The sequence below is a fragment of the Caretta caretta genome, chromosome 1 (genome assembly GCF_965140235.1).
Source record: "Caretta caretta isolate rCarCar2 chromosome 1, rCarCar1.hap1, whole genome shotgun sequence".
NCBI lineage: Eukaryota > Metazoa > Chordata > Testudines > Cheloniidae > Caretta > Caretta caretta.
The window spans coordinates 305,811,302-305,833,830 of NC_134206.1; the positions used below are offsets into that span (position 1 = coordinate 305,811,302).

The 22,529-nt window shown below is 38.8% G+C and overlaps 1 protein-coding gene across 3 annotated transcripts in view; it reads left to right on the forward strand.

Moving 5' to 3' along the window:
* Positions 1–22,529, forward strand: part of MDFIC (MyoD family inhibitor domain containing) — a 63,682-nt gene that overhangs the window by 11,272 nt on the left and 29,881 nt on the right. For all 3 annotated transcript variants that reach the window (XR_007354637.2, XM_048836130.2, XM_048836131.2), the window contains exon 3: positions 763–894. Coding sequence is in view for 2 of the 3 variants with exons in the window: in XM_048836130.2 (XP_048692087.1) it covers positions 763–894 (132 nt within the window). In the remaining variant the exon portion in view is untranslated. The remainder of the gene's footprint in view (positions 1–762; positions 895–22,529) is intronic.

Here is a 22,529-nt window from a genome sequence, read left to right on the forward strand (position 1 = left end):
GAAGATACCTATGAAAGCTTTCATTTATTTTGGTGAGTGAAAATATGAGTCAGTGCTTGTGAGCAAGGAGAAACTTCATATGGGAAACTACATCTGAACATATTACTGTTGAGTTCTCTAGTACTTGTAAAGAAGGCTTAAGAATCTCTTGGCCAACACGGTGAAACAAGCTTTCTTACATTTGGCGCATGTTTATTACAAAAAGAAAAGCATTTTGTAAATTTGGTTAGAACTTCATTTTAATTCAACAATGACTTTTCATATCTTTAAAAAAACAACAACTGAAAGTTCTGTTACCATGGGATTTTCGTCTCCATCAGTTTTGGCTATTAGTCAACATAAGTTGTCTTATTAGTCATATGTTGAATCTCAGACCTTTGGCACAGTTCCTATAGCTTTCATGAAATTCCCACATAGCAAGTAGTTTCTACACAAGAAGCACATCTGCATGGGCAAAAATACCGGATTTTGTGTGTCATTTAGAGGTTTTATCTGAAAATGTTGTTTTGGAAGGTAAATAAACGTTAAATGCCAAACACAGTTTGCCATTAAACTGTTGTCTTAAGGTGTATTTGCATATGAACATGTAAAATGCAAGCCCACTGAAAGACTTTCATTAAAGAAAGTCGTCTGATTAGATGAGCAAAAATGATGGGAAAAGTGGTTGAAACTAACATTATTATGCATTATTTAAAAGGGGAAAATAACAATACTAATGTTATCAGTGATTTGAAATTAAAATATGTTTTTTCTTTGATTTAGAAAAATGTGATAAAGAGAATACAGCTGCAGGAGAAAGAGACATAACACCACCTTCCAATAACCAAAGCATACAACCAAAGATACAAGACCAGTCTGTCTGGGGAAATCGCACTGATGGTGACCTCATCAGAAGTAAGTATTTCCAGAACAAATTGCTGTCGTTTAGGCTTGCTTTACTAGTGTAATGGGGTACTGACTGTTGACTCAGTTAAATGTGTGTCAAATCAATTATGTTGCAACCATAATGTATGTCAACAGAATTTCTTCCCTGGAATGATTCCTGTCAGCATTATCAGCAAAAGGTTGAAACCAAGACATAAACAAGATGTTTTGGTGATTTGAGTGTCTCTGCATAACAGTATGATAGGGAACTCCTGTACAATTTACCTTTTAAAGACATAATATTATGTGATGTGATGTACTTTGCCTATAAGTTCATGACCAGATGAGTTTATGTAGCAGACAAACTAGTTGCAGTGTGCAACTTTACTAGGTACTATCACCATAGATTTATCAAGTTACATGTTTAAGTGGCAGAGTAAACTAAGCTCAAAGCAGCTTTTTTTAAAGCGAGAGCTTCCATTCAGATACATTGAGCAACTGAGGAATTTCAAGTCCTAAAGTAGCATGCTTGCAGAAACGTCTTGCATAACAAAATGTAGCCTCTCCAGACACCAAACTAAGAGAATGTTGTAAAACATATCTTAAAGCTTGATTGGTAAGGGATTAACACTAGATAGGTTTTAGAAGCTGCACCCTAGTCTATAATTTATTTTAAATGAAGAATGTAAGGCTATTTTCATTTTCTTTTTCAGTCAATGTTTATGCACTGCCCAATGTATTCTGAACAGTTGCACATGCTTAAAGGTCAAATGTTTTGCTAATAACTGTTAGTGCAGATACTGTGTTTACTTTAACATTCTGTAAATAGTTGAGCTTTTGAAAGTCAAAGGAGTGGTAGCATGGGGAAATGTCTCTAATTATAAGGTATATTCATAAATTGAATAAGCTTAAAGCAGCATTTTGCATCTACTTTCAACCTGAGGAATATGGACTGACCATCCACTTAAAGGTTAGCGTTGCGGCATACTCTGCATGTATTGTCCTTCAGCAGCGTGTCAGCAGGATAAATTTGTGCTACTCTAGTCCTCAGAACTCTCCATAGTTAAGCATTTCTTTTCCCTTGTGTGGTCCCATCTCCTCCCCTTTCTGTAAGCAGCTGAATAAAAGTCTCTCTTGAAATATCAACTTCTCCCTTTTTTTAGATAACTAACTCCATAAATATTTTGCCATATCTTGGATGTATTGTATTACTGGTTAGGTGTTTCTTAGGAAAGCTTAAATTTACCTAAAGGTAAATCTGCACATTTTTCATAGTTTGGGGTAATAGTTGTTATATATGGTGACATAAATGTATGTAAAACAGTGTGGTGGGAGAGCTGTGCCACAATTAACAGGTTCCTTATCCCAAAGGACTATCAGTCTAAGGGCATAAGCTAGGGCAGTTCAAAATACTGTACTGGGTATTAAGGTATGTGTGCACTACAAGCTCTACAGAGGCAAACCTTCTACTGCACCTCTGTAGTGCAGACATTTGCTACAGCAATGGGAGAGCTTTTACCATTGCTGTAGGACATTCTTCCTTTCCCCAAGAGGTGGTAGCTAGATCTTCTGTGGACCTAGTGGTGTCTATATTGGGGCTGTGGTCATCATACCTACGTTTTTCAGTGAGTGATGTAGCTAGGTTGACCTAAGTTTGGAAAAAGTGGATGTTAAATGGTTTTGGAAAAGAAGAGAGTGATGTTCTAAATGTAATGGCGACAGGCAAGAAGATGCAGAGTTGAGAGTGAGCAAAGAGAGAGATGGGTGTAGTGGAGGATATGAAGGTCGAATTGTTTGCAGAAGGAGGGGTCTGGGGTTCCTTGTAGGTTAAGAGAAAAAGTTTGAATTTTATGTGGGATTAGAAAAGAGGCTGGGGAAGAAGGTCTAGAGTTCTGGGAAAGTAAAATCAATTGGTAGCAATATTTTAGATGGACTGAACTGCAGTGGAGAGAGAATGATATAGCAGAAGGTTGCAGTAGTCAAGATTTAAAAAAAACAACTAGTGCATGGATTCTGTTCTTGGCAGTTGGATTGGAGATGGGAGGATGTTTTTTTTTCTCTTTATGGTATAGGAAGAAGCAGCAGGAATTGGCAAGTGCGTGGAAGTAAGGAGAGTCTAAAATGACACCATGATTGAAAGCCTGAGTAATGGGAGGGATCATCTCATCATAAATATTTTGGTGGGATTTTCAAAAGGGTTTAGCATTGGCCTAATTGTTCCCATTTAAATCAATATCAGTTTTACCATTGACTTCAGTGACAGCAGTTAGGTCAGTGCTGAATACCTCTAAAGCTCCCATCCTTTACTGCTATATGAAACTCAAATATAAAGTGCTGCCATTATGATGAAGCATGTGTGAATAACTGTTGTGAAATAATGAATACTCATTTTTTATTTCACCACTGGTTTTTTTTTCTTAATTTTCTTAATGCAGAGCAAAGTGATCCTCCAAGAAAAAGTAGTAAAAATCATGATACTAAAGCAGATTTTCTCACTGTTCTTCAGTTGTGGGCATGAGGAGAGACGTAGCTTTTACATCACATTAGCAGTATTTGACTCGATTACATACTGCAAGTGTTATTTGTAAAAGTTTTATGCATTGGTCTTCTCGATAATTGAAGCTTGAGTAACAGAACAAGTATAATAAAGAGAACCTTGTGTGTCTAAAACATTGTTTATCATCTTAATAATAAGTACTTCAGCTAAGCATGATAATTATTCAACCAAGTATATTGTATTATTCAAGTATGTTCAAGAAATATTGTATATAAAAACCAGTCTGGGACTAGAAGTAAACAGTGTTTTGGCATATTGTTATGTTTTAAATAAGAAAATTTACATAACGCTGCCTAGTCAAATAATTAGTTTTTCATGTTTTTAATTAATTTTAAACAAAGGACACATTGTAATTTTTGTTCAAAAGTCTTGCCATCTATTTACCACTGTCCTAATGATTCAGTTTCTCTTTTTCCATAAGGATTGTTTTGTCCACCCACACAGTTGATACATGCTCCCTTTTGTAATAAGAACCTTTTAGTTTTCATATGATAAATGTTTCCATCTGTTAATTTTCCAGGTTTTTCTTTTTTACAGATGTTTCTTATCCTGCTTTGTATGTAACTAAATTCATCCGTCAGTTTTACTGATCCAGATACAGTACAATAGATTAGAATTTTAGGGACTCTGTGTAACGAGTTCACTATTTTTATCATTGCTCATTTGCATTTGTAAATTCATGTTACAAGGCAGAATTAATAAACTGAAATATCTCATCCACTCACTGTCTTATACAAACCCCTTCACACCCCTTAGCTTGCAGCCCGTTCCCCAAACCACCTGCAGTTTTGCTACACCTTTACATGCTTGGACTCCCACATATCCCTCTTGTTACCACCCCCATCCCCTCAAAATCCCCAAACCCAAGTCTCAGAAACCAGTAATGAACACCATCATACTACCCCTGACAAGTGATCTACCCCCAACGTGCATCTTTCTCCCAGTTGATGATCATTCAGACCATAGTGTAGGCATACTTACAAGATGGGGAACTGTATTCTGGAAAGGAGTGACTCTTAAAAGGACCTGGATGTCATGATGACCATGAGTTCCCTCTACACTGCTGTGGCCAAAAGGGCTAATGCAATCCTTGGATTAATGAATAGGAGAATATTAGGTAGGAGTTGGGAGGTCATATTACATCTGTTTTTGGCACTACCTGAATGCTGTGTCCAGTTTTGATGTCCACACAAGGTTATGCTAATAAATTAGAGAGGGTTCAGAGGAGAAAGATTAATAGGCTGGCCCAGCCAGGAAAAAAGAAACCTTCACAAGCACTCATACGCCCATTCACATACACCCCATAACCATATATGCTGAGCCCAGTAATCTTATCCTGTCCTTGCCTGTTGCTGTGCACCCACACCTTTCAAAGGCTCTGTATGTGTTTTTCCCCACTGTTAAGCTGAAATTAAAGAAGGTGCTTAAGTTTCACTGCATTTGCTTTAACTAGTGTCTGTGGGAAAGGCTATGATGCAACAGCACTGCTTGTGGTAGTGCTCATCTCTCCCAGTCGGAGATGGGGTGTACATGCTTTCACCGATCCCAAACTACAGTGGCTTCTGCAGTTTAATACTCAAGCTATACCCGCACAGAAAACGTCTTTGTTGTAGTCAAAACAACATTCAAAATGATTAAGTAGATAGATTTTAGACACAAGTCTTATAGAAAGTAAAAAGTCGTCATTAAGGTATGTTTTATGTAGGAAAAAGAATGTGTGTGAGAGATGGGGGAGAGTTTCAGTGACTTGATCGTTATTTACTTGTGAGGATTTAATCTCCTTTCTGGTTCTCAAGAAGGATAGCTTTGTAATATTTAAGAAAACAAAAATCATCTCCAATAGATTCAAATTGCCATGAATAATTGATTAATAATAATTCAATTCTGAAAATTAAATAGCCTAAAATATGCCCATGTTTTACAGATAGAAAGGTCATTGCTATCCATCATTTCTCTGCTTCAATTGCCTCTTTCTCCTCTACTAAACAGCATCCTGTGTAAGCGTTCTTCTCTTGGGAAAGGGATACTTCATCCATCTCTGGGGGGATAAACTACTATGTACACTGTGGTGCCCACTATCTTAATTAAAGAAAAGGAGGAAGGGAAGGTGGTGTGATTACATTACTCTAGGAGGTTTATGATCTTCTCTATTACTCAAATTTACCCAGAGATTTTATTTTCTACAGTTAATGAATGAAAACAACTGCTCTAGGAAAAGGTCTGTTTCGGGATTTGCAATGCAGTATTTTTGTTTTTTGGTAGGTTATATTATACAATTTAAAATTAGGACATTTTTGTAACTCCCATTATAGTATCTGATTTTTAGAATGATCCCTTCTGCTTGATTTCAGTCCAAAGATGAATTTTTCTTAGAAATCTTAGAGTGTATTAAACCGTTTTAAAGTTATGAGAATGAAAAATCTTGTTCTGTTAAAAAAAAAAAAAAGTCTTAGTGCTTGGATTAACTCAAATGGCTGTTCTCAAACTTCAGAGCTGGCAAATCCTCTGTGATGGCTTGTTACTCTGTAAGTCTAAAATGCTTTACAAATTAGATTAATAGAAATGAATGAAAATAGCATACTGATCTTAAATAGTACACCCTCATCCTTAAAGACATAATTGTGCCATGTTCCAAATGGGATAGATGCAGTGCCCGAGCAGGCATGTGACCAGAAGTGTATCTAAATGAACAGTCCAGCTTTGTTTATTTCAATGCCCAGACATTCAAATAAAGGCAAGTAGGATATGAACTTGAATGTTTGATCCCCTTTGAGCCATTTAACACATTTTCAGAGGAAGCGTGTCCAGACAACAGATACAGTAGTTGTGTCTAGGAGCACCTTTATGTGTAGCCACTTCTTGGGACACCTAAGCAATTTCTCCTTCAACCAGATCACCCTAACCTCTGACCCATCTACCAAATACCTCCTTTACTAACTTCTACTTTTCCCTCTAATGTGCTTCCTCTCTCTCAACTCTCAGATCTCCTTCAGTATGTATTGACTGGCCTAATGCCATGTGTATTTTAATTTATTCTTCCCAGCCGGTTGTTTAATTCCTTATCTGAAACTAAATCTATTATACATGATGTTTATTCAAGTGAACTATTACAGTGAAGTGGAGAAAAGAGTTTGGCACCCAAAAGGCTGATGACCTACCAAATAGTGAGATTGCTCATACAGTGATTTCAAAAGTATGCACTTTATTTCAAACTGTTGAGCATAAGCTAATCCTTTCAGCACTACATAAGGATGAATAATGTGACTTACTGTGACAGTTTGCAACCAGTAAGTACCAAAACATTAATTCTGATTATTTAACTTATTTTAAAAAGACAACAGAGGATAAGTTATATGTCTTGCACTATATTGGTTATACATCTTGTACTATATAAAGTTTTTCTGATAAGCTTGATCTTACATTGTATGCCAGTTGTTGTGGGAATTCTGATCTTGAATGAGACGTTTAAGGGCTTAGTAAGCTTGGGGCAGGTCATTGCATTATGTGGTGCTTGTATTCTAGAGTGGGCTCGTAACTGGTCCTTTCTATGGTACTTGAGTTTAGTCCTGATACAGGTGCATCAAGCCTAGAGGAGGAGAATTTAGAAGATTTTAATAAAAGTGCAGTTGCTGGAAACTGGTAGATGCAAGTGAGAAATCGTAAGCCATTACCAGCAGTACACAGACAGAATAACAATCTTGAATATTCCTAATATAATCATCACAGTTCTGAGGTAACACAACCAGTGGAGTCACATTATATTTCTCCATAATGGATACTATTCACCACTACCTCCTGATGACTGAGCTCTGATTGTTTAGATCTCTTTGCCCCACACTTTCTTCTAATTAGAAATGTGGATGAGTTCTTTCCTATTGTGAGGAAGGCTTTTGCAAAAAGGTAGGTTTTACATTGTCCCTGGAAAGGGTCCATATTGGGATCATTCTTATTTTTTACTGTAAGATATTCCAAGGTGCCTCAGCTGAGCATGCTCTGCCCCTTACTCTGGAGAATTTCACCCTGGACTCTATCAGCTGCAGTATAACCTTGAGTACATTTGTCTTGGTGGCCTTATCAGTTAAGGTCCTTGAAGGTTAGAACCAGGACTTTGAAGTTAACCAGATATCGGAAGCCAGTAGAATCAGCAAAGTGCCAGTGATATGCACTTCGTAGCCTTTTTTGCTTAAAAAGGGGCGGGCAGGATTCTGCATTCTGTATAAATTGAAAATGTCTTGGTTTTTAATCCATAACCCCAGATAGAATGAGTTGCAGTGGTTTAACTACCATGGCTAGTTTTTCATAGTAACCTCCTGGGTGACTGAATGTGGAAGAAGGTGATGGGTGTTTTTTGTTGTTGTTTTTTGGCTAATCCCACTACTTGTGTATGTAGTAGCAGTCATGATTCCAACAGGAACCTTAGATGCTGTGCTGGGTGATCATAGTGTGATGCACGTATGCTACATATACTAATGGCCAAGATTATTTGAAACCTTTTGTTTCTGTATTACTGCATGCCTGCCTCAGCAGCACTTTACCTGGTTGCTTGGATGACCATCATAAATTCTGCATATAGTTTGGGATTTCCAGATAAAATTAAAGATGATCGGGTTTGCCATGTTTTGAATATAAAGTAAATTTTAGCTACATTTCAGAATAGTGTCTGTTGTTGGCACCATGTCAGATAAACTGAATCCAAAACTTATATGCTGAATTGGTTTTAAAAATAGTTCACTATAATTGTAATTACTTCTCTTAATTGGAAAATATGTATATTTGTCTTGTGCCTTTAAAGTGAAAGATGAATAAAAGTGTGACCAAATTCAATGTGAAATGGTATGGAGCCCCAGAGTTAGTGTCAGTCTGCCATTTTTGGTAATACTCGTTTCAATTAGCCATATTTAGCATTGCAAACAACAAATTACATTCTGTACAAAAACATGATCATACATGGTTTGTACTTTTAGAATACTTTTTTGCCCAAAAAAAAAAAAAAGTCATGAACGTGAACCATTGCAGAAATGGTTAGCCTTTCTCATTTTAATTTCTATGTATTTTTCGTGTATTTTATAGCACAAATTGGTGTAGGTTGCATGGCTGAAGAGTGTTAATGCGTCTTCCATATAATGTGTTTGTGCATGCATATATAGGTTACATACCATAGTGAATTCTCTCTATCGCTTAAATCAGCCTCTGTACAGATGACTGGAAGATAACTAAATGTAATGCCAATTTTTTTTTTTTAAAAAGGCTCCAAAGGTGATCCTAGCAATTACAGGCTGGCAAGCCAACTTCATCAACATGTCTAATAATTCTGTTCTTTACTACAGTTTCAACCAATTTGCCTGGTAGTGAACATGATATGTTGGACTAGAGTCAACACAGCCTTTGTAAAAGGAAATAATGCCTCACCAAGCTATTAGAATTCTTTGGGGGGACTCAGCAAGCACATAGACAATGGTAATCCAGTTTTATACTGTACTTGGACTTTCAGAAAGCATCTGACAAAGTCTCTTAAACAGGGTAAGCAGTCGTGGGATAAGAATGATCATGGATTAGTAAATGGTTAAAACGTAGAAAACAAAGACTATAAATAAATGGTCATTTTTTAGAATGGAGACGGAGAAATTGTGGGGCCTCCCCAGAACCTGTATTGGGACCAGTGCTGTTCAGCATACTCATAAATGATCTGGAAAAGGAGATAAATAGTGAGGTGGCAGAGATTGCCGTTGAGACAAAATTACTCATAAATCCAAAGCTGATTGCGAAGAGCAACAAAAGGATCTCAGAAAACTGGGTGACTGGGCAACAAAATGGCAGATGAAAGTAAGTGTTGATGAATGCAAAGTAATGCACACTGGAAAACATAAACCCAATTATACATACAAAATGATGGGATCTAAACTAGCTCTTATTCAAGAAAGAGATCTTGGTGTCATTGTGGACAGTTCTCTGAAAATATCAGCTTTTTTGGCTCTTGCTTTACATTGAGCAAACAGTGCTAGGAACTATTAGGTACGAGATCGATATTTTCTGTCTTATTATATGTCACTATGTAAATCCGAGGTATGCCCATACCTTTAATACTGCATGCAGTTCTGGTTGCCCCATCTCAAAAAAGATATATTTGAATTGGAAAAGGTACAGTGAAAGGCAATAAATGTTGTTAGTGTTATGGAACAGCTTCCATGTGAGGAGAGATTAAAAAGAGTGGGACTGCTGAGCTCAGAAAAGACTCAACTAAAGGGTGATATGATAGAGGTCTATATAATCATGATGGCATGGAGAAAGTAGATAGGAAAGTGTTATTTACCCCTTCATATAACACAGGAACCAGGGGTTACCCAACGAAATTAATAGGCATCAGGCTTAAAACATATATAAGGAAGTACTGCTTCATACAATGCACAGTCAACCTGTGGAACTCATTGCCAGGGGATTTTGCAAAGGCCAAAAGTATAACTGGGTTCCAAAAAAATTAGATTAGTTCCTGGAGAGTAGGTCTCCCCAAGCACTATTAGCCAAAATGGTCAAGGACACAATCCCTAAACCTCTGACTACCAGAAGGTATGACTGGATGACAGGAGATGGATCACTCGATAATTGCCCTATTCTATTCATTCCTCTGAAGCATATCACACCATCTGCTAGACAGCATACTGGGCTAAATGGACCATTGTTCTGACCCAGTATGCCCCTTCTTATGTTCTTAAAATGAGAGAGCCAGAATAGTTGTTTACCTCCTAGTCTTTTATAAACACTTTGTGGTTTTGACCAGTCTTGAGTGACAAACTAGCAATCGTCTAAGGGAACTTAGGTACCCAATTCCCACTGCAAGTTAATGAGTGATTATGTGAATCTGAATTCTAACAGTCCAGAGGATAGAAGGATTTCTAAACATTATTAATTTATTTTGCATTCCAGTAGTCCCCGCAGTGTGTGAGGCACTGCCTACTAATAATATTGGTCACCCCAATTTCGAGGGTGATATCAACAATCACAGTGTGTACTAATGGGGCTTTGCATGGCTCAGTAAACTAATTTGGAGAGAACATCATTTCCCGGACTGACCACAGAGCCATTTGCTTGCCAGAGTTAATTGAGTTGCATGTTGTTTCCATGCCTGGCTCCGTGCTTCCAGCTGCACAGCGTGGTTCTCCTCAAAGTTGTGGATACTCACACTTACAGTGTGGTGCCATCTGATGTGGTCAGATGCCAGTTTATTAAAGATCGAATCAGAAATATTCATCTTGTGCAGATTTTGTCTGAGTATCTTTGAAGTGTTTCATCTGCTCTTCATAGTTACGGTTGCTGGAGCATAATTCAGAATATAGAATTTGTTTTGCTAGACAATTCTCAGGCATACAAATTACAATGCTAGTTCATCTCAGTTGGGTGCAAATCAAATGAGCCTCAATACCAACCAATCTTTTGCCAAGACTTCTGTGTTGGACAGCTGGTCCTACCATTTGATGCCCAGCAGTTGTCATAAGTGTTGCAAATGGAAACTGTCAAGGTTTTTAATGTGCCATTAATAACAGATCCATGTTTCACCCCATAGAGCAATGTCATTAGGACAACAACATTATACACTTAGATTTTTGTCTGTTTTACAGAGATTCCATGTTGCTTTCTGATTCAGTGATAAAGGAAACCATATTGCGGCACTGGCTTTCTTTATTTGCATATCCACTTTTTGATTGATTGTCATATCATTGTTTAACATGCTGCTGAGATTACTAAATTGTCTGACGTCTTGGAGCATGGTACCTTCCAGGCTTACATGTAGATCTCGATCAAGTCATTGTGGGGCAGGCTAGTACATAGTTTTTATTTGAATGACGGTAAGTCCAAAGTTCTGAGCTGCCACAGCAAAGCAGTTTGTAAGGTTTTGTAGTGCTGCTTCAGAATGTGCTAGGAAGGCACAATCATTGGGGTAGAGTAGTTCCTGGATCAATGCTTCAGTCACCTTGGTATTCACATGTAGGGGATAGAGATTAAAGAGCTTGCCAGTGTGAAAGTGGATAAAGACTCCATTTGAAGAGTCTTGGAGGATTCCTCTAGTATTACAGTGAAGAATAAACCAAACATCCTTGCTTTGCCCCATTTGTGATTGGAAATGGGTTTGTTAGATCACCATCAACATTAACTCTTCCAAATGTGGTTTGTGGAATAGCCAAATGATCATAAAATTTTATGATCTGGACGTCCAAATTTAGAGACCAGTTGCCAGAAGTCAGTGTATTTGACCATGTTAAAAGCTTTGGTTAGATCAAGAAACACAATGTACAAAGGTTGATGCTGTTTGCAACATTTTTCCTGAAATTGTCGGATGATGCAAATCAAGTCAGCAGTACTCTACTGAGCATGAAAGCTGCACTGTGTCTCAGATAGAATTTTATCGATAATTTGGTCCAGGAGCTAGTTAAAGAGGATCCATGCAAGAATGGAGAGCAAGGAGATACCATGGTAGTTATCACAGTTGCTCTTTAAGCCTTTGTGCTTATAGATATGACAATGTTGGCATTTTTCAGTTGTCGTGGTATGATTTCTTGAGGCCAGATATGTGAGAAGAATTCAAAAAGCTTGTCAATATGAACATTTCTTTCATGTTTGAAAACTTCAGCTGGAATGGCATTAGGACCAGATTTGCTATTTTTCATTGCTTGGATAGCCTTCAGCACCTCAGCTCATGGGGTGGACTGGCAAATGCATTAGATGCAGATAGTTTGGGAACATTATCCAGTGACACGTCAGAGACAGTAAATAAATAATTAATTCACGAAAGCATTCACGCTGCCGTTGGTGGATGGCAGTGGGTTCAGTGACAAGAAACTCACCATCAGCACTTGTTAGTGGTATCAAGGGAGATTGAGTAGGGCTATATACAGCTTTGATTGCAAGCTCACACTGCAAGTCAATGCGTGATTATGTGAATCTATGTATTCTAACTGTCCAGAGGAAAGAAGGTCTCTGAATATTATTTATTTTGTATTCTGGTAGTATCCGCAGTGTCTGAGGTAGTGCCTATGCATACAGGAAGACAAGGTGCCTACCCTGAAGAGCTTGCAATCTATGAAGATTGGTCCTCTGGTCTTCTAGGAAAGTCTGTGGGTGCCCAGGTCCTCTTTGTGTCTTTGACTACTTGATTATTAATGCTCATGTTCATTAAGGCTGTATTGATGTGGTGTGTTTTTTTGTGATTTCCAATTAAGATCCAGGTTGTATTATGTGTGTTTGAGATTATATAAAACTAAATTTAGAAACAGCCCACTTAGAGTAGCAAAATATGAGGTGTAGCACAATGTTGATCACTATTTGTGTGGGTATATGTAGGCAAGGGAGAGCAGACTGTTGCATCTTCAGATATCAACAGGACTTGAAATATCTATTTGTCTGAGACCATAGACAACTAATTGATTTGCTTGTAAAAGTCTGATGGTAACTGTAGTCATCTGCAGTGCAAGTAATACATTTAAAATAAAATCTGACTGTCATTAGAGGTACACTGTTGGATCAAATTTAGCTCAAACTTTAGCCTATGTAAAAAAATTTTTAAAGGCCAAGTCCCATAAAAATGCTTGCATAAAATAGTAAAATCTAATGAATTAAAAAACAACAAAAACAAATTACCATTCCTCTCGAGTTTTTGGAACCCAGGCATTGCAGCAGTGTGCTAATACATGAGAAGTCAAATGTAAAATTGATAGGAAACAGCCTATAAGCAAAAGGAAAGCTGACTATTCCATTTTAATTTTCTAAGGTAACTGAACTGCAAAAAGTATAGAACATAAATTATGAAAAGTGAATTCGAGATTAAAAGCTCTCTCAGGTTTAATAAGTGAATTTGATTCAGAAAAATATTAGTAGGGAATTTAGTTTTAAAGAATAATTCTTAATCTGATACAAATTTTGAAGAGAGATACTATCAATATAATTACTAAAAAAAGAAGTTATTTTCACTTTCAGGAAAATATAGCCTGTTCTAGGTGTTAAGACTATAATGCGATTTAAAAAAATTTAAAAGCTATAATATTTGAATAGGACTTTAACTCTAGCCTGCCTGTTGACCAACACTGGGACTACTTTTAACTCAGAATGTGCATTGCTACAACAGAAAAATTTGAGCTGCTCCCCCTGACTGGTACATGTTACTCAACTTGCAAATATGTTTATATATGGCATTCCACATAAGCCGCTAAATTGCTCTCTGGGAGGACTGTATGTGGCAATATTCCGTTGGTTGCTTGATAATGGGTACTATAGGTCAGGTTGCAAAACAGTCTGAACTATACTTTCTTGTTATCCCTTACTAGTTGCTGTTTGATTTTAAAAATGTCTGTGCTTGGTCCCTGTGAAAGGGTGTGTGTATATATGGGGGTGTCTCTTGAGTGGGTGGGGGTGTTAATTTTTTGGGACATTAATTAGTAAATCACTGAACAGATTTTACTCATCACTTTTTCACAAAAGTTACTCAAATTGGTTGATCTTTGAAACTTTCATTCGTATGTTTATGACTAAGTTTGGTAGGAGATAGGAATTGTCTGGATGACAGTTTTGATAAGTGACAGTAAAATCACTTCTCAGTCTTGGTTAACATCATAACGGACTTTAAATATTGAAGCTATATGTAAAAGATTTTCTGGAACCTAATGATCTTTACCCAATTTGTAGCATACAATGTATATTTTCTCTGCCCGGATTTTGTTGGGATAAGTTTCATAATGTAGTTGTATATATGTCTCTGAAAAATCCTTGACATAGCCCACTAAAAATCCCTCTTTCCCCACTTCATTGGGAACAAGAGAAAATAATGTGTGTGGGGAAAAAATTACAGATCCTACCAAAATTTTTACTGCATTCTGTCACCTGTAAGTTCGAATCAATAAATTCCATGTCTTACCAGCTGAACTATATTAAATAGCTGTAGGTCAATCATGACTTGTCATTAAATACATTTTAAACCCAGAATGTGATGCGTGAAAATATTGTAAATATATAATTCAGACTACAGTACATTAATGAACAATGTTCATTTTGCTTGAATTTCCAAAGAAAGTGGTTAGTGATAGTAGAGGATTTGGGGCCAGTCTGCCATGGATTGAGGGTCTGAATGGTAACACTGAGTGTCCTGTAGAAGTTTCATTATGTATTAGGTATACTGGGTGGTAATGACAGGTGCAGATTTAAGACTTTGAGTGACTCTAAAGTAGACTTCCATATTTCCAGTTTTATATAGTTTCACTATTTAGCATTTCCTGGCTTTTTGGTGTGTAAGTACAGTGTTCTTATAAAATATCATTTGCCCCCCTTCAAAAGTCCATAATACAATTGGTAAATTCTTCAGTGGAGGTTATCACTGTGCATCTTTATATCCCTAAGTCTGTCTTAAGAAAGATTTTTGTCTGGGAAAGGTCTTTGCAAAAGATCTTTACACTAACTCCTTTGCAATGCCTCAAGCAATATGCACCCATAATCTGAAAAAGTTATCAGGTCCTCAGTGTATTTCTTATATATACAGTGGCAGTCTTAATTATAGCCAGATTTAGTAAGGTGTGTCGTACTGGAACAAGACTTGGAAGTGTGAAACTAATGTGAATTTTCACCTTAGAAAGATTACAGTTATTGGAAACAAAGGAGATGCGAAAAAGATGATAAAATATTTTTAACATCCTTTATTTATTTAAAGTTGTTTGAATAATTAAAATAGAAATAATCAAATTCTCCCATCCCTACTTTGCTTTGTCTTGTCTTTCAGTCCCTTTTAATCTGCCTACAATTTCCTCCTTCCCTGCTAATTTTCTGGTTCTTATCTGCCAGGCAGGAATGCTGCTAGTGCGGCTTCCGCAGACTTGAGTTGCCCAGCATTGCAGTTTATTTAATTACAGCCCTTATTATTGGTGCTCTGGTCTCTGATCCTCTGATAGATGGTCATAGAACAGATCAGACATGTTGAAAAGGTGATCAGTTGCTTGTGCAGCCCTTCTCTGCCTCATAAAGTGCTGACCAGGAGTCAGAAACTAAAATCTTGGTAATATAAAAACAACATTTGAATGTTTTGATTATACAGATAATTTTCTTTAAAAAGCATTTATGCAAATTTTGGAAGAAATAGGAGATAGGATATGGAGCATAAACAAGGTAGATGTAGAATAATGGTTACCTTAGTTGCATGGCAGGTGGAGGGGAGCAAGAGTTCTCTCCATAACCACAATCCTTCTACTTGCTATATGCTCAATCCCAGCCTTCCTCTACTTCCCACAGTTCACTTTGGGTCCTCCAGCATTTTGAAACTGAAATAATACTTTACACCAATCACATTGCTTTAAAATTGTTATTAAGTTTATTTATTTATTTTTGGTAATATTCTGCCATTTAAAAATTAATCACATGCATTTGTCATATGAAGAAATGGTATAGAAGCTATGCTACCAAATAGCTGCTGATTTTGTAAATACAAAATAATTTATTTTATAAAAATACTTTAACTCGCTGCTTCTGTTTAATCCTTTTCTACGAGTGCATTCTTCTTGCTCCCCTTTTGTCTCACTGTCAACTCAGCCTTCTGTGTGCACATGTGAAAATACATATATGATAATTTAAAATCACATATATACACACACACTGTACACACAATCATCTTTCTTAGTAGTTTCTATTTCCTTTATAAGTCATGGTATCAGCACTGTTACAATTACTGCATCCAGACTGTCGTCTTTCCCCTCATTTGTTAGCTTTTTTTTTTCCCTTCACTTTTTCTGAACACTTTTTTTTTTGCTTCCTCCCTACTATCTCCCACTGCTTTCTCTCCCTTGATCACTGGAAAGTGTTTGTGCCTCCTTCTGCCTCTCTTCTGCATCCTCTTCTCTACTTTTGAGAGTTTGAAAGTCTTTCTTTTTTGAAAGTTTCACTTTTTCACTGCTTGCATGCAAAGGTATGCCGTGATGGGCAAGGAGTGGAGAAAGAGTGACTGGCATTTTTTTAAAAACAAATGCTACAACGTAAAGGCTGTATTGATCCACTTTGGCCTACATGGTATTTTATATCAAAATCTGCTTGGAAGTCTTGTGCTGCTCAACGTTTTTATTATAACTGTTTAGACTACTGAGGATTAGAGAACAGTGCATTAACAATTTTATGAAAAAGGTCACCATGCATTCATAGAGTTCTTTTTTCTGGATGTCTCAGCTCCTAGAGTTAGTGTTGCCAACTTTCTAATTGTAGAAAACTGAACACCCTTGCCCTGCCCCCTGCACTGCCCCTTCTCCGAGGCCTGGCCCCCTGCTTACTCCATCCCCCCTCCCTCCATCGCTCGCTCGCTCTCCCCTATCCTCACTCACTCGCTCATTTTCACCAGGTTAGGGTGCGGGGGGGGGGAGGGGTGAGGACTCTGGCTGGGGGTGTGGGCTCTGGGGTGGGGCTGGAAATGAGGGACTTGGTGTACAGGAGGGGTTTCCTGGCTGGAAGGCGGGGCCAAGGAGTTTGGAGTGTGGGAGGGGCTCAGAGATGGGGGTTGAGGCATGGGGGGGGTTGGGATGCGGGCTCTGGGCAGCGCTGACTTCAGGCAGCTCCCAGGAAGTGGCAACCTGTCCCTCTGGCTCCTAGGTGGAGAGGCAGCCAGGGGGCTCCATGCGTTGTCCCCGCCTGCAGGTGCCACCCCCACAGCTCGCATTGGCCCCACTTCTTGGAGCCGGTGCTTGGGGTGGTACCTGTGGGCAGGGGCAGTGCACAGAGTCCCCCTGGCTGCCCTTCCACCTAGGAGCCTGAGGGACATGCCAGCCACTTCCCGGGAGCCGTGTGGAGCCGGGCATTCAGCCTGCCTAACCACTTGTGGCTAACTGGGCTTTTAGTGGTCCGGTCAGCTGTGCTGGCTGGAGCTGTCAGGGTCCCTTTTCAACTGGGCATTCTGGTGGAAAACTAGACACCTGGTAACCGTACCTAGAGTCAAGTGATTGATTACGTGAGAATTTCAACTTTCATTAAAAAAAAAAAAGTTTCTAGTCCTCCATGGTTGCTGAGAAAACTAGAAAACATGAACCCTAAAGGCTCAAAACCCAGACAATAAGGGGAAAAAACCTACTTTTTAAATCCAGTGTTTTTTAAGCCAGTCTCGTAATTTTGGGGGGATGGGACTGACTCATATTTTTTTATGCTTGGGATTTGCAATACTGCATAGTATAGCAAATGGCAACAGTTCTTGGTCTACAGAAAAGTCACAGTTGAAAATAGACAGTATAACACTGACTACATACTGGGTGGAGGCCTGGAATCCAGAAAAGTGTTGGAAAATTTAAAACAGCAGGAGCAGAACGCAAGCCTTGAGGAACTTGGAGGCAAAAGATTTTGGTAATTATTTCTAGGGAGATGTTCTAGTACTAAGATAATTCATTCTGTTTATAATCAGGCCCTGTGCATGCCACAACATAGTGGGACCAAATATTGTGGCAATAGCTCAGAAATTCTGCAGCAGCATTACTTTATTCTCTTGCTATAAAATATCCTTCATTCCCAACCCCTCAATCCCCATGAAAATATGTCCTGTGGTGGTTTATAATTTAAATAAATTTACATTGATGTAAATTCTGTTTATGATGATGATTTTCAAGAAAGGGTGATTCGTTATGGTCTCCAGGCAGTTGGCTCCACTCCCCAGGGATTGGCTCCCATTATGGTCTCCAGGCAGCCCAGTTTAGAACTTCCTTGTCCTCATGTGTGCCAGGGTAGGAAGGAAATGGTAGCTGACTTCAACTGCTTACTTCCCCAGCTCTCAAGCCTCAACGCTGCACTGTTCTCCTAAATTGCCAGCCACCATTTGTGTCTCCCTCTCCCTGGCTGGTAGCTGGACTCCAGTTGTTGCTCCCCAAGCCTCTTCTGCCTACCCCTGTGGTTCAGTGCAGGGAGTGTGCATTATAATCCTATTCACTTCTTCTATGGGGAAATCTGCAGAGCAAGAGGCAGTTTAGGTAGGTTATGGCATAAGAGAGAGGCAGAAAACAAAATGTCAAGTGTCTGGCATCAGAAAAATTAATTCTGTGTCATCTTGGGAAAATGCCAAATTATGCAGCTACAGAATTGTGAAGTCCAGGAGGCCCTGAGTGAGGTGAATGGCAAATCATACCTTTGATAGCTATAGATTCAGGCTCTCTGCAGATTCAGGTGGTGACATTGCATCTGGTTACACTTGATTCATATTTTTGATGTTTTCTCCGCAAACATAAGGACTAGAAAATCAGTCCTTTTGTTAAAAAAAACAAAAGGTGAAATTATGCAGCACAATTCTCTGGCAAAATCCATGGCTACAGAACACATGGAGCCTGGTTATAGATAGATAGAAAGGAGAGGAGGGAGGGTTTAGGAGAGGAGATACTGGTGAGTATGTTTGAAGGTTTAGTGAATGGGGCTAAAGAACAGAGAGATTAGTGGGGAAGCAACAGTAATAGTGAGTTGGAAGGAGCAGAGGCTGAAGGATGAGAAATTTAAGATAGGGCGCGCTTCAGGGGCTGAAATGGAATAGAAGTTGGAGTCGGGGGAGGTAGAGTGAATATAGGAGCAAATAAATGAGAAACAGGAGTTCATGCATCCCACTAACTCTCAGTCTAGCCTGCATGGAGTGGTGAGAGAAGGCATTAAAGGGTGAAATTAAAGATGGAGATCATGGGATAGACAGAAGAGAGGATAGTGAACAATGGTGAAAGAAAGAAGGGGAGCAGGGATAGGTGTGTGAATATGGAAAAGCAAATGGAAGTGAAAATTTGAGAGACACCTGCAGGAGGCTGTTGTAGGGAAAGTGAAGGTAAAAGGTGCTTGTTAGCAAAGACGTGGTAGAAAACAAAGGTTGGTAAAATGGCAGGATTCCAGTGGCAAAGGGACGTGACATGGGGCAGTACGGTAAAATTAGAGGACTGGCTACTATGAAGTAGTTTAATGCAAAATAAAGATGGTGGGGTTAATTAAAACTGGCTTGACAAGGCAACAGTGTAAACGAAATCGCAGAGTATATAAACCTTGAGTGCTGCAGATGAGAAAGTGGCAAGAAGCTGGAGCTCTGTCCCTCTGGCAGTAGTTGCAGTATGGGGCTGGGGGCTTTTATAATTGAGGCCAAGAAATGTAAGGAGGAGGGCTGAGATGTCTGATGCAGCTGCTTAGTCCTTTGGAGACAAAGGGAAGGAGGCAACAGATTTGGCTTGTTAAGTAGGAGCCTGATTGAGCAACACTTATTGGTGATGATGGAGTGTTTTTGTGGAGATTGTGGGGGCTTTTATAACCTCTGTAGGGAAAAAGGCTGTTAGCATAGGATGCAGCTGCTTTCTCTGCTGTGGGTAGAGGTTCTGCTCTGGAGCTTGGTCCTGTTGGGTAGGTGAGAGGCAGTGTTTTTAACTCTTGTCTTTTTAGCTCCTGAACTGGACAGGTACAGAAAAAGGAGTTTGACTAAAAAGTTGAGCACTTCAACTTAAAAGTGTTCCTTGGCTGTGAAATGTTACAGCAGAGTTATAAAATCCCGTAAGCAAGGGTTTTGTAATGGAAATTTTGACACTCTTACCATAGTATCACGAATAATGCTACTATAATAAAACTTTCACTAATGTGTCTGCACTTTGTGTTAAGAGAAAAATCACTGTTAAAGAGCAGAAAACCAGATGTGTTTTTTTTTAAAGTGGGAAAGAGTTCATACAAGTCTTACAGCATCTGCCTTCTAAACATACTCCAGCCAAGGCATTTTTCAGAAAAAGATCCATGTTACAAGAAGCCCTTGAGTGAGAATCATTCAAAAATTGAACATTAGCAGATTTTGAACATTAGCTAGGAATATTTTTAAACATGCGGGTCCATTAAATAAGCTGCAGCAGGGCCAAATTAGTTTTACAAATTAAAGGAAAAATCTTCAATATATAATGAAAATAAACTCTGATTTTTATTGCTGAATGCTTTTTATAATGTTATAATAAGACTACTGTAGTCTGTTAGTATGTTAAAGATAAAAAACAGTATTCTGCTGCCACTCAGTTCATTCCATAAGATAAGGACTTGTGAGTGCCACTGGTCTCAGCTGTATTGAAATTGTGTGAGCATAATGATTTCATAGAGATTTATATCTTGTTCCATGAACTGCAAGGAGGATCAGAATTTTAACTTGCTGAAAAAAAATGTTGTATGGGTAATTTCATCCCATTATGGCAGTCTGCCCTACCGCCTCAGTGAGTGTTCTATTACTCATCTTGACCTGTGAATTTGTATTTTTGTTTCTCCCCAGTTTTTGTGCCTTGCTGCCCCTGCTCGTCACTGATGTGACATCTTAACCGGTACTGTATCCTTGCCGCCAGTTATTTGATTCAAATACCAGTGCTGTTTCCCAGATTGTTTGGCACTGTTTTCGAGCATCTTGTGCTTTACTTCCTCTCAGGAAACTGAGTGCGTCACTTTTACAGGAAGTTCAGTCTTCACAGGGCTTGATCAGTCATTCCACCTTCTACAGTCTTGTATAGGGCAGTTTACAACTGATAGTAAAACAGTTTTTGTCTAATAGGTTACAGTTAGTTTTTTGTGTATCATTTCCATGCAATGAATCTTATGTATGAAAGCATTACCAGGATGAATGAGCACTGTAATAGTGCAATGAAATAAGAATTCTTTCTAGATCGTTATATTTTCTCTGGTAGAGTAGAGTAAAATCAGAAGTAAGAAAACCTACTTTCAGATGTGCTGAATATCAGATTGATCAAATCAAAGTTGTATCTGCAGTTAAATGTCCAGTAAATGAATACTCATAGACATGGCAGATAATTTATTTTTCATGTATGTTTTTCAGTGCTGAAAAATAACATTTGTAAGCATTTGAAACGTATCAAGAAACAGGAGTTTATCTACATGCATTTTTTGCACTCATTTAATTGTATCAGTTTTGAAACAGCTGTATAAGTCAGTACAAAAATTGTGTGGACACCAGCTCCAAGGTTCTGTCTTTTTTTTTCTTCTTCCCCCACACACTTGTGCTTTTAGAACATAAAGTAAATATGCTGGGCGAGATTCTGTACTGCAACTCCAGAACATACCACACAAATAGCTGCAGCCCAAGGGCAGCAGGGACAGCCACCGTTTTACCATTCTGATGCTGAGCTGGTGCAGCCTTGACATAACCTAGCCAAGGGAGTTGCTCTGCATTATGACATCCCTACCTGAACTTGCTGTGCATAGTTCCAAAACCCAAAGCTGTCCTGGAGTCCCCATAGTGCTGTTTGCTATGGAGATCTCCCCTTATGCCTGTTCTGGCCCAAGGCATATCTGCTGCAATGGAGCTTGAGGGCGCCAATCCAGGTCCCTTATACAGTACCTGCGCTGGGGAATGTCCCTGGTGAAGGAACTGTAGTAGTGTACAGGGGCTGTCGTGGAGGAGAATTCCTCCCAATATGTCAGCATAATAAGTGCAAGTACATGCTGCTTCTCTACCTCCCCATCCCTTGATTCTTCACCTTAGGAAATCCTCTTCTTGGGAGTCTCAAGGACATCTCCCCCTTCCACTGTTCTCCTCCTCCTCCTCCCTCCCGTTACCCACCCTCACGTCTCTCAAAATTGCATCTAGTCCTCTAGAAGAGGAAGACTGGATGTTAAAGCACCATGAATTGCACCTTGTATCCCCCTCTCCTCCTTTCCCTATCTCTGCCCCAGGTCTCCATTTTATGTCTCCCCACTTGAACACAGTGTGGCTGACTTCCAGCCTGATGATCTGGAGTCAAACTCTGGCCCTGCATAAGAGGGAAGCGTTGTGGTGGTATTAGATCACCGTGCTGTTCCAAGTAACACCTGTTTATTATCTGTGTTTCTTGCAGTGTTAAGCTGACTGCTGACTTATCTTTCTTATTTCCATTGCATTTAAAAATTCTAGGAAATCATATAGCTATTTCCATATAGCTTTTTACATCTTTCAGACTTTTGTTTTGCTTTTGAGGGGCTTCTTACAATTGTTATGCTTCTTTTTACCCCAGAAAATCCCGGTGGTTCTGTCTGCTTTCTCTTCTGATACTGTCTTCTCCTGGATTGTCAGGTGGCTGCCACTATTTTCTCCCATTATTTTGCCTTCTCCACAACTCAGGTATCTTGTTTGAATAATGAAAAA